Raw genomic sequence first — 16959 nt, forward strand, 5'->3', positions numbered from 1 at the left:
GTAGCTATTGTCATTGTCAGCATCACCATGTAATTTTTTTTGGTCTTCAACTTACAACCTGGGTGAAGTTGTGATTCAGAATGAAAACCTCCTTGCCCCTGGGGCCCCGTTTTAACTCTTTGCCCTGGGCCCCTTAATTTCTTCTGGATGGCCCTGCTTGTATGGTCCAAATACCAGACTGATTGGTTCAGCCATACGACAGCTATACAGGCCGATGTCCAGAGAAAGATTGTCTAGTTATTGATGTATCACTCTATAAATATTGAGTACTTTGACTATAATGCCTTAAATGGTGGGATGAACCAGCTAACACCCTTGCTAATCGATGCAGAGATTTGGACTGCATGGGCATGTTAATGTACTGTATACTAGACCAGGGCCGCCCACAGGGGGGGGGGGGGGGGGAACTGGGGCATTTTTCCCGGGCCCCAGCCTGAAAGGGGCCCCAGGAGGCCCCATGAAGGGCCCCCTGAATACCTGTTTAAAAGATCGATATACTCTAATAGAGCCGTCAGATCTAAATACTCTAATAGAGCAGTCACAGTATATTCTTCAGAGAAGCAGTGTAGCAAGCTTATAGATAAGGAGATATGGTTGGTGATGGGTAGTTATTGTCATTGCCAGCAAGTTGTGACCTTTTTTTTTTTTTTTTTTTGGTCTTCACCTTACAACTTGGGTGAAGGGCCCCACTTTAACTCTTTGCCCTGGGTCCCTTAATTTCTCTGGGCGGCCCTGATCAGAGCTAGGAAGAGTAAACAGGAATTTAGGACAGTAGGAATGGAAGTGGAGCTGACCAACATAAATGGTTCGGAAAGTTGTTATTTTTGCACCAAACACTTATAAGATAATTGCTCATAGTCAGTCACACAGTACTACTGACAGCAGCCAACTACTTGAACTATACACTAGTTGATACACTAGTTGATTCTTGTCATGAGCGTGTTGGATAACAAGAGTTGATCATTAAATTACAAATTGGTAACCAAATTACAATATGCACTCAAATTAATTGCTGTGGTGTACACAACCTAATAAACTGATGAGGGAGATCCACACAGAATGCTAATTTGAAATCTACATCATGCATGTTCTGTAAAGTGGTTGTTACATGTTTTCCTTTTAGTACATATTATGTGCAGTGATATTAGTTAATACATTGGAGAATGTCACTTGCATTACAAAAAGCATTGTCTACATTAGTAATGCTACCAGAGTTCACATCGGTTATCACTAGGATACATTCTAGATCCTCTGGAACAATGAAAAGCAGTAGCAAATTCAGGGCTGTTCACCAAGCTGCCAACCACACTAGAAGGAAGTTACTGCATTACTAAAATTTATTTGCAGCACTAACCGAATTGGTCCTGGGCTGTGAGGATCTGTATGTATGGAAGACTCCAGATAGTCACTTGTAAATGTACTACATGACAACTAATAAAGTGATTACACTTATATGTCATCTTTGAATATCAGATATTACCTGTGCAAATGCTACAAAGAACAGTTGGTCTGCATAGTGACCTTGAACTGTTTGATTTGCTATTCCAGTCATTGCATTCTTGTATGCACGATATGCAGTGTGGACACCTCCATTATCAGCAATGTTCTCACCCAGTGTGAACCTACCATCAATCTACAGAAAGTCAATACAATTACAAGTAACAGTTTCAGTCATCAAGGCAAACAGGTAGTACATCATATGGCTACAGAAACTAGTACACTATAACCGATGTGTTATTAACAGTAACAAAAACAATACCATTGCTTTTGTGCATATGTATGCTAACCCTGTATCCTTGCTGTTGGTATCTACCATATTGGTTTACAAAACACTGTGCACGTTCTTTGAAGTTGGCAATAGACTGGTCAGTCCACCACTGGACACGATTACCATACTTGTTGTACTGCTGACCTACAAATGTGCCGATTAATGCATACAAAGCTTAATATAACATAAGGTAAGCTTTTATCCACCTTGATCATCAAATCCATGAGTAAGCTCATGACCAATGACAGTGCCTAGTGCTCCATACAGCAAAAATCTTCAGAGAAAGATAATAACAGTATTGTCACTTTTATAACTAGTGTACTTACGGAGACCAGTTAGCAGAATAAAATGGTGGCTTCAGTATTCCAGCTAGTATTACTGTAAGTGTGCATATTCCAAAGTAAATTCCTGTACATTGCATGTTCCTTACCAAACTGATTGAACTGTGCTGTGTAGTAAGCATTTACTTCAGTTGGTGCATCCAACCACCTGTATGATCACTGGTGGTTAGGGACACACACACACACACACACACACACACACACACACACACACACACACACACACACACACACGCACACGCACGCACACACACACATACATACACACAGCGTCTTAGCTTACTGGGTCTTGTCAATTGAATGGAAATATCTGGTCACCATTGTATTGACAACAAACCGTCGGATGGCTGCCAACACATCAAAGTAGTCTTCATATTGGTAGACAGACAGCTGTAATGTGTCATACATTATTAACACTTTAGTAAAGTACATATACATCTAACTTACTTCTGAATAGTAACTATCTAGTTCTGAGTCAATTTTGATAAAATCTGGATAAGCTATTTGTTCAGATATTGCATCAACCTATATGATGTAAACAATACAGTTCATTTTTAGTAGAATACATTCTTACTTTGCCAATAACTCGCGTCTTGGTAGTGCTATCCAACCAGGTCTTTTCTTTGATTCTTTGCTTAAAAGCAGTTTTAATTTGTGTGATCATTTCGGCAACCTGTATAAAATTTGTAAAATTGTTTCAAATAACAAACAAATTCTGTATACTTCTGTTCTTGTGGTGTCTGTTATGAACTCCTCCACAAATGGTCTGGCTACTGCCAAGGGCATTGTTGTTTCTACAAGTTCCACACAAGTTAGTTTGGTGTCTTCACTGAGCTTTGATGCTTTGGGGAACTTGATTTCTCTCAACATTTTCCAATTATCTTGTGGAAGTGATGCAACATACAATGACAGTTCTGACAACAGCAGTTGCCATTTGGCATAGTCAAGTACAACACTGAAATGTGAAATAATTAAATCATTAGTCAAAGAATTAACATTTCTCATCAATGCAGCTATGTTATTACATTACATGCAAGGTAATGCATAAACATGTGTTGCTGTAAGAAAGACATATCAATGTATATGTATTGTGTATGTATGCGTGTGTGCATGCGTGTGTGCATGCGTGTGTGCATGCGTGTGTGCATGCGTATGTGAAGCAGCATAGCCAAGTAGTTAGAACATCGGCCTGGTAATCAAAAGTTTCCAAGTTTGATGCCCAATTACACCGAATTGGGTTGTTGTTATTTCAAGAATCTTTACTCACATTGCTCCACTATACCCAGCTGTTTAAATGGAGACTTGGTGACTTGGTACCTGGTGTTAAACTAGGAACTGTCCATGTCTCGCATAGTGGGTGAAGGGTCCAGATGGGACTTTGGGCTTCACCTGGCAAAGCTTCAATGCAGTTTACTAGTTCTGCCCGAGGAGGATTTGCCTGCACTGACTCTTAGCACTTGAGTAGCACACCGGTGTCCCAGTGTTGGGGGCATGGGCATGTGGGACTCTGTGTGCGTGTGTCTGTGTCTGGTATGTGGTAGCACAAAACAGAGATGAGTGGAGGAAATTGTGCATAGAATTCCCTTTTGATAACTGTACAGCAGCAGAGAATGTTTTGTGATAGATGCTTTAGAAGGGCTCAAGATACAGTGTCAGATCCAGATGCACAGCAGGGAGTAGCAACAGTGTTTTCATGTGTTCTAGTTGCTATTGAAAATTTAAACGTTACCAGGATTTGTCGAGGCACAAGGGTATGCAAAGTTGTGGCATCGATGGTTGATTCCATCTGCTATACAGCAGAAAGACATCACCATGAGAGAGTCTGTCTGTGTGTGTGTGTGCGTGCGTGTGTTTGTGTGTGTGTGTGTGTGTGTGTGTGTGTGTGTGTGTGTGTGTGTGTGTGTGTGTGTGTGTGTGTGTGTGTGTGTGTGTGTGTGTGTGATCCCACACATATAGTTTAAATCGCAAATTTATTAAGCCAAAAACATCGTGTAGTATATATTCTCAACATTCAGTACTTTATAACTAGATTTTTGTGTGCTAGCTATAACTGCACCATATACAATTGTGCATGGTTTCAAAGCATACATACATAGGGAAACCATCATACTTATGTTATATTGGGTAGCAGTGGCGTAGCTACCATTGAGGCAACCGAGGCAGCTGCCTCGGTAAAAAATGCTCAAAAATTCAGGCTGAGCAGGCCTGAGTTTTGGCCCTGATTTTTCTACTCAAACCAATGGCGGATCCAGGATGGGGCATTTGGGGCAAATGCCCCCTTCAAGAAATTGCATACAAGATCGAGATACTCTAATAGAGCAGTCACAATGTTCATGAGGCAGTGCAGCTTACTTATGAAGCTATAAATAGGATTTTATTTTACATAACATACGTGATATAATATATTTGGTAAAGGATGACTAGCTGTTATTGTTGTGAACTTTTTTTTTTTTTTTTTTGCTCTTCAACTTTTTTTCAGCAAGGTGCCCCCCCCCTCTTTCCAGACTCTGGATCCGCCCCTGCAAACGTTATAATATGTAGACAGTATTTAATACTGTACCACACAGATAGAATCTATGGCTGTAGTACTAAGCAGGGCTGGAGCCCACAGTGACACGGTCTGGGATTGGCTGGACCACTTTTCAGCTACTTGAATTTGTATGAAAAAGATCGAGATACTCTAATAGAGCAGTCATCGTAATATACTCTAATAGGGCATTCAGTATAGACTTTAGCCACTGTTCTCATTACACTGCATGGCATTGGATTGAACTAATTGATCATGCATATCATGCATTAGCAGTTACAATCAAAAAATAGCCATTTCAAACTTTTTTTTTTCTAAATTTTCCTTGAAAGAGCATGCTCCCAGACTCCCTAGTTTGACATGCTTAGCACATGCAGTTGAGCATCGGCCTCTATGGCCTCTGTTGCATTGCAGTACATGAATGATTTGACAACTCAAAATATCTCCGGAGTAAGTCATTTCTTTTGTGTTGAGTACAATTAACTAGCATGGTATATATATATATATATATAACATTAACTAAGCTGGAGCATTACTTATGACATGTAGAAAACGCTCAGAGTCTTCTAAAACAGTTTCTTCCATCCAACCCTGTAAATGCTGTACCACCCATGCTTGAAAGTGTTGTGATCAGTTGAGTCAGACCCTCTCAATGTATAAACTTTGCCTCGGTAAAATTTTTTTCCTGGCTACACCACTGGGTAGCCATAACATTGATAATGGAATATGGTAATCAAGTTAGTATTAGTATGCCTATCAGTGTCCCATATTAACTATTGTGGACTTTACCTTCTTGAAAGGTAGCTGTTGACAGCTCTGAAATAACTTGGTGTTTCCACTATCACTATTGTACTACTGCTGAAACTGCCACTGTAACCAGCCATTGCAAAATACTGATTGAAGTAATCAACCCAGTTCTGTATATTAAATAATGTGTTAACATGCATGCATTAAAACAGACACACCATTGAGAATATTCTTGATAGTTCCTCAAGTGTCATTGGATTATATAGAGCTGAAACATTGTGAAGTTCTGTTTCAGTGAGCCAGTGCTATAAAGTGTTAAAAGTCATAGATATAAAAAAAATTGCATCATTTTATAGTTCTCTTACAGCAGCTAGTGTACGTTCGAAGTAAGCAATGTCATATGCTGTAGTATAGTGATTTCCGGAATTCAGTTCATTCAGAATATGTTGAATTGCTGTTATTAACTGATGAAAATCCTGGTGGCATAAAGTGAATAAACACATCGATCAACTCTACAAGTACATTGTCTCCTTACATCTCCAAAGTACTTCTCTGGTGAGCCATTTGTCAAACCAGCTTGACGAATCTGAAATTTAGCAAGCAGTAATGACACACATAGCTTAGCTATTCATACTATTTTTACATGCATAAAACATACACAATTGTAACTACATGTATGCATATATGTGCAAATATATATAATATATATTATAATTGTCTAACTTAGTATAGATCTAACCACAGCATCTAATTAGTGCATTAAATTAGCTATAACTACATCAAAAGAAGAGGTTTTTAAACCAAGCGTATGTCAACAGCCCCACAGCCAACTAAAGGCCAGCTGTGAGTGTGCCTGATTTGCTGAATTTGTTTTCATAAAAATGTGTGTGTGTGTGTGTGTGTGTGTGTGTGTGTGTGTGTGTGTGTGTGTGTGTGTGTGTGTGTGTGTGTGTGTGTGTGTGTGTGTGTGTGTGTGTGTGTGTGTGTGTGTGTGTGTGTGTGTGTGTGTGTGTGTGTGTGTACACTTGCTATCCATCCACCATGTGAAGCCTTCTTAATATGATGCTGCATGCAGTCTCAGTTTTTCACAGTTCTGGTATCTTAATTACAGTGGAAGGAAAGCACCACTTAGGAACTGCTTTAGGCACAGCCTCTTTTGTTTCTTTCTTTGTTAATCAGAAAGTTTCAATGTGGAAGCATGAATTAGAATAGAAGTTTTGGCTGACATATCAATGACGCAACCACACGCGGCTTATGCTGCTTAATAGGTGGAACTATCTGCTCACATGTATGTACCCCTGATATAGGTGATTTACTTCATCAATTGGAGGAGGTAATTCATACTAAGTTGTTACCCAACCTGACTGGACAGCATGCATTTGCATTTAATGATGATGAATGTGACTTGCTGTCTCTTCCTTTTAGATTTGGTAGTTTGGGTATAATTTGTTATTATTAAAGCTTTGTTTACATACATACAGATGAAAAACTTAAGGGCATTGGGTTGTCTGAAATTTCCATGATAACTTACATGATTATGCTACCTACAAAATATCTGACTGCAGAATATTATAGTGGCATAATATTTGTATTGAAAGCTTTAGTAACAATGATTAGTAATTCAACTTTATAGCCACGAGTAGTGTATTGGTCAGTCCTATGTACTTGCTGTGTGTTTCCTTAGTTAAGTTATTGATTTCAGTACTTATACTAGGAAAGGAGAAAATTACCCAGTTTATTTAGTATAACTGCTCCCTTAGTTGATCTTATTTTACAACAGTCTTTTATTTATTGGAGCTTCAGCTAGGTGATAAACAGCAAGCTTTTACTGACCATCATCAGGTTTGTTTAGCTTAATACAATAAGTTCTTGCCTATATTTTTACCCAAGTTACTACGTTCTGTATTACTCTGTAGTGAGAAAGATTCATCTATAGCTTGCTTATACTCTTCTTCTATCAGATCATGGCTATACCTTACACAAAGGAGCCTTTCATGATGCCCTTTGTCTTTGATATGGTTGGCAGTCCTCTTCCCTGCCTTCAAGTTGTGTTTGTGGGAAATCAATGACTGTTGAGTATGCTTTCAGTTGTTCCTTTGGAGGCTTTCCTTCAATAAGACACAATGAATTGTGAGATATCACAGCAGCCTCGTTGTCAGAAGTCTGTCACAATGTTCGCACTAAATCACCATCATAGCCTTTGTTTGGAGAACAACTCCACTACAAATCTGCAGATGGTGCCCAGCTTGATGTGAGTGCAGAGAATTTCTGGGGACAGGACAGGGAGATGATTTTTTTGATGTAAAAGTTTTTAACCCTTGGTCGATTCTTATGCCTCATCCTATTTGGCTCAATGCTATCATCGAGCTATAAACTTGACAAGAAGAGAATGTACGTGAGGTAGAGGGGCACTTTCTTTCCATCAGTGTTTTGGTGCTCTGGTGGGATGGTTCCAGCTGCAAATATTGTTTTTAAAAGGCTTGCAACACTTATTTCTTTGAAACGAGGTCATCCTTAATAGCTTATAGTCAAACACTGTGGTTTGGATTAGATGCAAACTTTCTTATTCATTTAATACTTCGATGTGCTTATGAGGATCAAAATCAAGGATCAGGATCAAGATCAAGCCATCACGGATGCAATTTACAAGATCCAGCTATTGACTTGGCTTATTCTCAAAGCTTATCTCTAAGAGGGCATGCTCCCTACACTCACACAAATGAAAATGAATAGCAGCCTCAAGGCTTTGTCAAGCAAATTTGTAGAAAGAACCACAGTAGAAACAGTTGAGCAAGGTATTCTGTGCTGTTTAAAGCGGTTCGTTTGACAAGCACTTCTGTAGCAGTACATAGCATGTAATTGAAGAATTACAAAAAAATCTCCAGTAGTGTTATAAGTCGGAAATTTTTGATGTAGAGTGCACAAATATTTAAATCATAGCAAAAAAACATACTTTCTAAGTGGTCTACATTGATCAAGAGCTGCATGTATAGAGACTAGTGACAGTCATGAGTTCAGCTATGAGCACAAGAGACTGACATACTAAGGACCAAGTCAATTTAATTTGCAAAAAATTCCTAGCAGGCTATCATACAGTACAATAGCATCATACAATACAACAGTACTGTACAGTAGGGACCACAAAGGAGTAGGCATGGCCTACAAAATATATCACCCAATAAACAGCCTCAATTTCCCCTGACGATGATGAGGCAGTATTGGTTAGGTAAAACTAAGCCCAAACAAGCTTTCAGATTGACCCGAAACACTTTCAACAAGTTGCTACGGAATTTTAAAAATAATCATACAGTACGATGGTAACTGTATAGTAGGGACCACAAAGGAGTAGGTGTGGCCCACGAAATAATATCACCCAAAAACAGCCTCAATTTCCCCTGACGACGATGAGGCAGTATTGGTTAAAAACTAAGCCCAAACAAGCTTTCAGATCGACCCGAAACGCTTTCAACAAGTTGTTATGGAATTTTAAAAATAATTTATTTAATAGAATTTTCTAGTGACTGACTGACTGATGCCTTCAGACAAGCGTAACTCGATAACGGCTAAGGCTACAGGCTTGATTTTTTCACTGTTCGATGTCGCTTCGGCCTGACAGGTGCCTTTTGGCATACCGCAGTAAGTACAATGCATTCTTCATGGACATACCAGTGTCCTCCTTTGTGTCCCATTCATCTTTGCTGACAGCGAAAAGTGTCGATTTGGCGATACCACATGATGGCTTCCCTTCATAACAGAAATCGTCTGTATTTGTCATACAGTGTCATAGTAGCTATTTTGATAGCAGAGGTGCTTTTCAAACAGTTCTTGATTCGGTACTGCTGCATAACGGGTTGAAAATAGCCGACAACAAAGTGTATAATGGATACTTCACTTTTCAGATGATAATTGGGGTGCACAGCGCCATTTCAGATGCGGTATGCATGGGTTCACCAGTCATAGTAATTATTTACAAAAAAAAGTTAACAAACAAGTACGGATATAACACTTCTCATTGTTTTACCGTGATTTAATATCATGCACTACTCCAGTTTGTTTCAGAACTTTTTATTGATGTGCTATGATCCCTACTCTAGTTGAAAATTCCAAATTTTTCTGTGTACTTGTATATATAGTTGCACATGCCCATGGGTCTGTGCTGTAGATGCAAGTTTTCATACTCAGTGGAGGACTCTTAATAATGTTACATACGATGACTATTCTATGGAGTACTTGACTGGCTGACTGCTCTATTAAAGTATCTTGATCTTGTGTATAGAGCTTATTTGAATGTAGGGAGCATGTGCCTCCCCCCCCCCAGGGCATCCTCTCTGATCCACCACTGAAAATGTATTATTGTAACTGTACATAATACTATGTATGCCATATTCACTTTCCAGTCTAACACATAATCCAATGATGTAACGTCATCTTAACTGTTCAGCAATGTACACTTTCATGACTTATATTCAATGCAGCCATGTATATGCTAGACATGTGGACATTCCCTCTATTATTAATGCAGCCATAAAATAGCTGCATAAACCCATGCTTCTGCAGATCCAGAAAAACATTTTCTATTGTATGACCCTCCCTATAATTTAAGTATATATTAAAAGGGGACACTCCTCCATGAAGATCTTTTTGCAATAAACACCCCTATTGATAGCAGTTATAGATATGAACTGTGGTGTACTGGCTGCAGCCAAACCATGCTTGGCTAGGGCTATGATAATCACTGTCTAACCCTTGCATTTATCCATCAGCACAAAACACATGTAGTTAGCTCTAGTGCTTGTGTGGAAGCCCGGCATTTGTCAAAGGCTGACTACACCACTGGATATGTAGCTATAATGGTATATGCATGCTGTACTTTTCTTCACTAGCTGTCTAGATGTATTAGTTCATGCTGCCATTTACAGTTAGGTAGTGTTGTATTACAAGCATCAAAATCAAAACAGTCCTTATGATAGGTTATTTTGACATTAAGCACTTGTTGATAGAATGGATGGCTATTCATATGGCAATACGGCAATCATCCGTCATAACTCTAGAATTAAACACACTATATAGTTGTATGATAAGTTTTTGATGAGTTTGAGGCGAGCTAGGGTTGGGCCAGGCTGAGCTGACCCTCGAACTCACCAAAAATTTACATAATAGCTTCATATAGGCAGTGAAAGACAACATTAGGCCAATGAAACTTGATTAGCAGTTTCGCGTCATCGCCCGCATGCTTTTGATACACCCGCATGGAATTTCATTATTGGTATTTCAGATCGAAATACTCTAATAGAACAGTCACTTTTACTCTAATAGACCAATCAGCTATACTCTAATGGAAAAATCACTTGTTATAGATTAGTAACGTACTTTAGCTATTTAATGCAAGAATAATCAGTGTAGATCTCACTGTTTTTTTTGACAGAAATCTTCATGTTTGGATGTGTGTTGTGCTTTTGGAAAAATAATGAATAATGAATAATAACCGCCCGCCCGCATCAAATTTTCAAAAATCTGAGCGAGAAACTGGTAATCAAGTTTCATTGGCCTTATGCTTATCAAAACTGACCAGTCAGCATTAGGGTCAAGTTCAACTTGGTTTCTTCTTCACCCGGGTGTATATATATATAAGCTAGCTAATATATGTATGGTCTTATTGATTCACATTTATAAGGTACAAATTAAGAGGAGTGTGAAGCTGATGTAGCCTGATGTAGGGGGACCGGGTCCCAGGTTCAACTCTCCAAACTGCTGTACTTTTTCATTCAGGACCCAGCTACGGCATTGATTAAATGTATCCTGCTTGCGTAGCTATAATACAGTATTACACTAATACACTCACTCTGATCACAGGTAAGGATGAGTTTAAATCATCTGGTCCAATCCAAAATTGAAAGAATGCTGTACTTCCAAGATAATGATCTTTGTACAGAGAGTTGCTGATGGACCATGAGCTAGCTGGGTAGAGTCCAGCATTTCTCCATCCCCCAGCTTTGTGAATCATGAAATCTTTAATTTTAGCTACTAAGTGGTCTTGTATGTAGTCGATGTTTGTACAAACAGAATAAATGTATTTTGCCTTCGTTAGGGCGCTTGGATCATGATAACTAGCATAACTAGATAAATATCCTGCAATTTTATGGTAATTAGATAATGCCAGTTCATTTGCTGTTCCCCAATGACTAGCATTTTGTCGAGGGTTGTTCCAATGACCACAGCTGTACTGGTAGAAATCTTCACATGGGTCAATAGCTGTGTTCATGTAGTTGAGTATATTGGAATTAGCAACATTGGGTTGGACCGGTAGTAGGGGATTCGGTATAGTAGCCGGGGTAGGGGAAGAAGTGGTTTGACCGTGGTGACTTCCTGCGATAGTGGGCGCGATGATCAAGACAGCACCACATCCAATGCCTGCGCCGACAATTAAGGAACTAATGACCACGCACGATATGATTCCGAGCAACATAATTCTTCTCGACTTCTTTCGCTTCAATCTTGTTTGTACTAAACGTTGAAAATCACTGCTATCGTCGCTGCAATTGTCATCTTCGAGACCATCTGGTTGCATAGCCGGCAGCTCGTATCCTTGAGGCATCGTTATTATCTCGCGCCGTTACGATCGATGGTCCTCAACTTGAAGTGCTAGCTAGCTAGCTAGATCACTAAGCTGCGTATGAGCTAGGGTGACAGACGTCAGCTATATGCTATATAGTCACGTACTATAGCTATATATAGTCTCGTGCCTAGCCGGGCTCGCGCTAATTAATGCGCAAACACCGTCTGGTGACAATGCTCGAGTTTCCCGGAAGTGCGACTAGCCAAAACATTGGCTGGCTAATCAGAATCGAGGAGTTGCATAATTGTTTAAAAACAGTAAAAAGTCATTCCAAAATGACTAGGAATTAGGGCGTTTACTAGATGCGATTTCTTCATTAGTAGCTATAGGCCCGTTTACACTAGTGTCTTAAACCAGTTTAAAACGGTTTCATAACCTTACAAGTGCTAGTGTAAACGCATTCCAAAATGGTTTGAGGCGACTTCAAAGTAGTTTAGCTAAACCACCTCAGCAGGTAGTTTGAAGCTGTTTAAAACCACTTTATCGTCATAAGTAGCTATAGGATAGCGTTTCATTTCTAGAAACATCGAGTCACGATTCGTAAGGTGAGATGGGAAAACACAACTTCTTGATACAACTTGACAACAAACATCTTGAACAACCTAGGTGAGTAACTTCTGATAAATGGCTTTAAATCGTCTGCTTTTTCGTCTACTTCCAATACATTCATGCGATTATGCAACTCGTCGATTCTGATTGGCCAGCCAATATTTTGGCTGGATCGCACTTCCGGGCCCAAGAAACTCGAGCACTGTCACCAGACAGTGTTTGCGTGTACATTTAATAGCGCGAGCGATTGAGATGTCATTGTGTACGTGCCGGGAATTATGATGTGTATGGCTTTCGTTTAACTAATAGGGAATTCTTTACTATAGAAGGCTAATTAGCTCAGACTATATAAATTAACCTTGTCATTGCCTTAAGTAGTGTTTCTGGCATCTCTGCTAATTAAATTTTATAGCTATAGCTACAATGTCTTGCCATTGCCTTGGCATCTCTGACTAATCGGTCACTATTAATATTTTGTGAGTGATTCAGAGCTAGCTACTTTTGTTCTGCTAGCTAGATTATTATGTGTGTTGGGTTAGGGGTCTGCATATATGGTAGCTAACCTCAGGTAAACAATTGCTTTCCATCAATGCATGAAATGGTTGTGTGCAGCACTTAAGAAGAAGGAAATTCACAAGCCATCTTGTCAACAACATCCTAGCTGACAGTGGTGCTGCATTGTGCATGTTCATATAATACACTAAGTAAGTTCAAGATGGATGGAAGACTTTTCAAAAGATATATACATGGTTGCTGTTGAGGGCTTGTCCTAGATATTGAGCAGCTTCTCCACTGATAAAACAGAGTGTTTATTTGTTGATGACTTCTTTCTTTTTCAAGGGTAGAGAGCTGATTTAGAACATTAGTCTATATACAGAGTAGTGATTTCATCCAAGACTAAGCACATGGTAGCACTGAGGAAGAGAGGTGTATGCAATACTAGTTAACATAGCATAGAACCAGTCCTGAGTGGAAGATTATCCATACTTAGGATCAGTAACCTCCTCCTAGACACAGAGATTGATAATATATAGGATAGCGAAAGCATCTTGTCCTTAAGAAGAGCAGTTTTTATGGATAGGAATCTTAAGTAACTTTCACTACCAATAGTGAAGTCTATCAATGTATGTGCACTATCTATTTCAGTTTTGCAGTATAGCTCAGCTGAATGCTGACATTAATACTTAGAAGAAATTGAATTAAGGCTTAGATGTATCCGAATAATTTTAGGACTAGAAGTACCAAACAAGAACACTAATGGTCTAATCACATTACACTACAACAGCTTCAATTGAAATGGTGAGCTCTATAGTGAAACTACATGTACATTAGTAAGCATGGTTACAAGGAGGAAATATAATATTACAATGGTTAGGGTGCTTAGCATGAATGCAAGCAGGGCCACCCAGAGAAATTTAGGGATCCAGGGCAAATAGTTATAGTGGGGCCACAGGGGCAAGGAGGGTTCCACTCTGAATCACAACTTCAGCCTAGCTGTAAGTCAAAGACCAAAAAAAAAGTCACAATAGCTGCCCCTCACCAACTAAATCTTCTTATTTATAAGCTTGCTATACTGCTCCTCTGAAGAAAACTGTGACTGCTCTATTAGAGTATCCAGATATTGACTGCTTTATTAGAGTATAAACAGGTATTCAAGGGGCCCGAGGCAAAATTCCCCAGTTGCCCCCCCCCCCCCCCCCCCCCCCCTCCTGTGGGCAACCTTGAATGCAATTAAGACATTACATGTCTAAAGACTGTGCTGTTTGGATGGTTGTGTTAATCAAGACCAAGATCAGGACCCAGAAAGTGCTAAAGAGATGTGATATGGAAAGATCTAATGAAGTTGATGAGAGTAAATGGCATGAGGAAGCAACAACATCAAGAGAGAAAACGGAGAGCAATGTGTGCAGAAAAGTATAGACCATATGATGATGGTAAAGTTTCTATTGCAGCCACTATAAGAGTAGTATGTGAAGAATGCCAAACATAGTTGGAGGAGGCACCTTTATTTAGGGGGGCTAGCTAGGTTTATCCAGGAGATGACAATCATGACAAGCCTTAGTGTACAAAGCAACTAGCATGTGAAGGTGAAGAAGAATGCCAATCTAGGGAGGTCTGAGGCATACCCCCATGCAGGAAATTTTTGAAAATGAGGTACTCTGAGATTGAATCTACATGGGAGTGATTTTAGCAGTTTTTCAGAATACGATACTATTAGTATGACTGTTGTATTAGGGTTACTGTCCTATTAGGGTATATCAATCTTAATTGAGAATCCAGTTGAAACACTGGAATTGCAGGTAGTTAAGCATTTGTATAGTTAGCTATTTAATTTTTTTTTCCGGCTGCTAGCACCGGTTGCTAGCAGACCATCAGTGCAATATGTAAAATCTAATGTTATCTTCTTTACTGTAATTGTACCTTGCCTTGCACTGTAAAGCTATTATTACTACTACTTACTATTACTATTGTTCAATGACAACTATAGATAAATTTAGGGGGGCTTAGCCCCTCCATAATCTTTTTGACAGAGGCTACAGCCTTTCCCCCTCTCCGCCACCCCAGATTGCCAAAGAACATTTAGTGGAAAAAGTGATAAGAAAATACTCAAATGTATTGCTGAGAGGTTGAAGCTAGTTTATCAACAAAAGGGAGCTCTTGGGGTTGCATAACATTTACGAGCAGCAAATAGAAGTGTGTGTGTGTGTGTATGTGTGTGTGTGTGTGTGTGTGTGTGTGTGTGTGTGTGTGTGTGTGTGCGTGTGTGTGTGTGTGTGTTAATTCCATGTCTGCCTATACTGCCACATGAACATGTCCATGAGCCATGCTATTGACACCTGTTCTCATTATTTTCAAACATCATTATTCCTGTCAAAAGCCCACAATCTCCAATGGCAATGAAATAATAGAAGTACATAATGCATTTGAAATTATATGTGAAAGCTACTGGTGTAATATAAAAGGATCAATTAATGTATCAATAATACACCTAAACTTTCAGTCTAAACACTGTAGGTGTATAATACAAAACAATCATTAATCAACCAGGTGATAAGGTTACAGTCATGTTGAAGCATAGAAAAACCATTCAGATTGTGTTCCACCAAATGTTACATATTAAATGAATTAAACCATACACATGTAGTCAATTAATTCATGGGAGACCTTCCTCAATGCTTTTTAGCTAAACATTTCTGTAGTTTCTCTCTCAATGTATGCCCAACAAATGGTATAAGGTTTAAGAATTAAACAGTAGGTAGGTTGTTTTTTGCCAGTGTCCAGTTTTATTACTAACATTGAACACTTGTCAGGTAGCTAGCCAGCACCTTGCATACAGTATTACAGCCCAAAATTGCCTCCAAATAGCATTTCAAAATGTGACTTGGAGAGCACCTCTAGACTAAAGGCAGCATTAAGGACTGAACCATATAATTACCACTTTCGTTTTTACTCTAACGCCTTACTCTAATACTTTAAGTTTCCCAGAAAGCACACACAACCTTAAGATGCTCTTATTTTTCAAAAAAAAAAATCCTGGCCATGGGGTCCTCATGTGAATATCAAAAATCACTTCATACATGGGTAGCTACAGATCTTTTTATATATATATTATTTATTAAGGCTTTACAGCACAAGTGCTGAAGGTCTATAAGACGTCCACCTGGTCCTACAGCCTGTTTAATGTTGCTACAGAAAGTAGGTTTGAAAAGCTGGAGAAAGGAGGAAAAAATCCATGGGCAGCCTCGAACCTGCAGCCATCCAATTAACGCTCGAATGCTTACAGGAGCCTGCCCAGCAGTCAGGATCTAGATCCAAAAAGTTTGGGTTTGAGAACATTTTTGATAGTTATTAACATGTAACTAATGAAAAGCATGCATATGTGATACTCAGTATTTTTGAAGAAGTTCTGTTATAATTTGTAATTTGCAAAAAAAAAACTTCATTAGATTCACTAGTGACTGCTTTATTAGACTCATGTAATCTAACACAAAAAATTCAAACTCATTTTCCCCAATTTCTTCATAGTGTACAGTTTTATACATGTGAAGTGCGTATATGACTATTGCCTTCTAGTTTACCCATTGGATTTCTGTCCATATTTATAAGTTAACAGTGTATATAAATAATTCCCATCCTGTTTTTTATGTAAATATTGTCCAATAAGTTCAATGGGGATAGGTTAAGTTTGGGGGGCAAAGGCCCTCCACTCAGATTCACCTAGTATATGGCTACATGTATTCCAGAGCCTACAGTTTCTTAGCTTAAGCTTGTTTTCAAAATAGCTGTACACACAACTATCAGCTCAGAAATTGTAATTTAAAACAATCTGAGCCAGCTTGTTTTCAAAATAGCATTCATTTATATCAGAAGGCACATTTTCTTGTTTTAAAATGGTTCTACAACCATCAAA

At 39.0% G+C, this 16959-nt stretch overlaps 2 protein-coding genes across 2 annotated transcripts in view; both read right to left on the reverse strand.

Annotated features, from left to right (window-relative positions):
• LOC136243288 (endothelin-converting enzyme 1-like) overlaps positions 1-16959 on the reverse strand; it is a 75991-nt gene that overhangs the window by 33598 nt on the left and 25434 nt on the right. The window lies entirely within an intron of this gene.
• On the reverse strand, positions 962-12070 carry LOC136242968 (endothelin-converting enzyme homolog). Its single transcript, XM_066034473.1, has 16 exons — positions 11226-12070; positions 5919-5969; positions 5749-5859; positions 5602-5688; positions 5426-5553; positions 2833-3064; positions 2684-2782; positions 2557-2634; positions 2393-2499; positions 2199-2257; positions 2095-2146; positions 1975-2042; positions 1788-1912; positions 1481-1633; positions 1355-1431; positions 962-1308 (listed from the first exon to the last, which is right to left on the reverse strand). The coding sequence occupies exons 1-16, from the start codon at positions 11976-11978 to the stop codon at positions 1206-1208; spliced, it is 2283 nt and encodes a 760-aa protein (XP_065890545.1). The 5' UTR covers positions 11979-12070; the 3' UTR covers positions 962-1205.

Source organism: Dysidea avara, chromosome 13 (genome assembly GCF_963678975.1).
Source record: "Dysidea avara chromosome 13, odDysAvar1.4, whole genome shotgun sequence".
Classification (NCBI taxonomy): Eukaryota; Metazoa; Porifera; class Demospongiae; order Dictyoceratida; family Dysideidae; genus Dysidea; species Dysidea avara.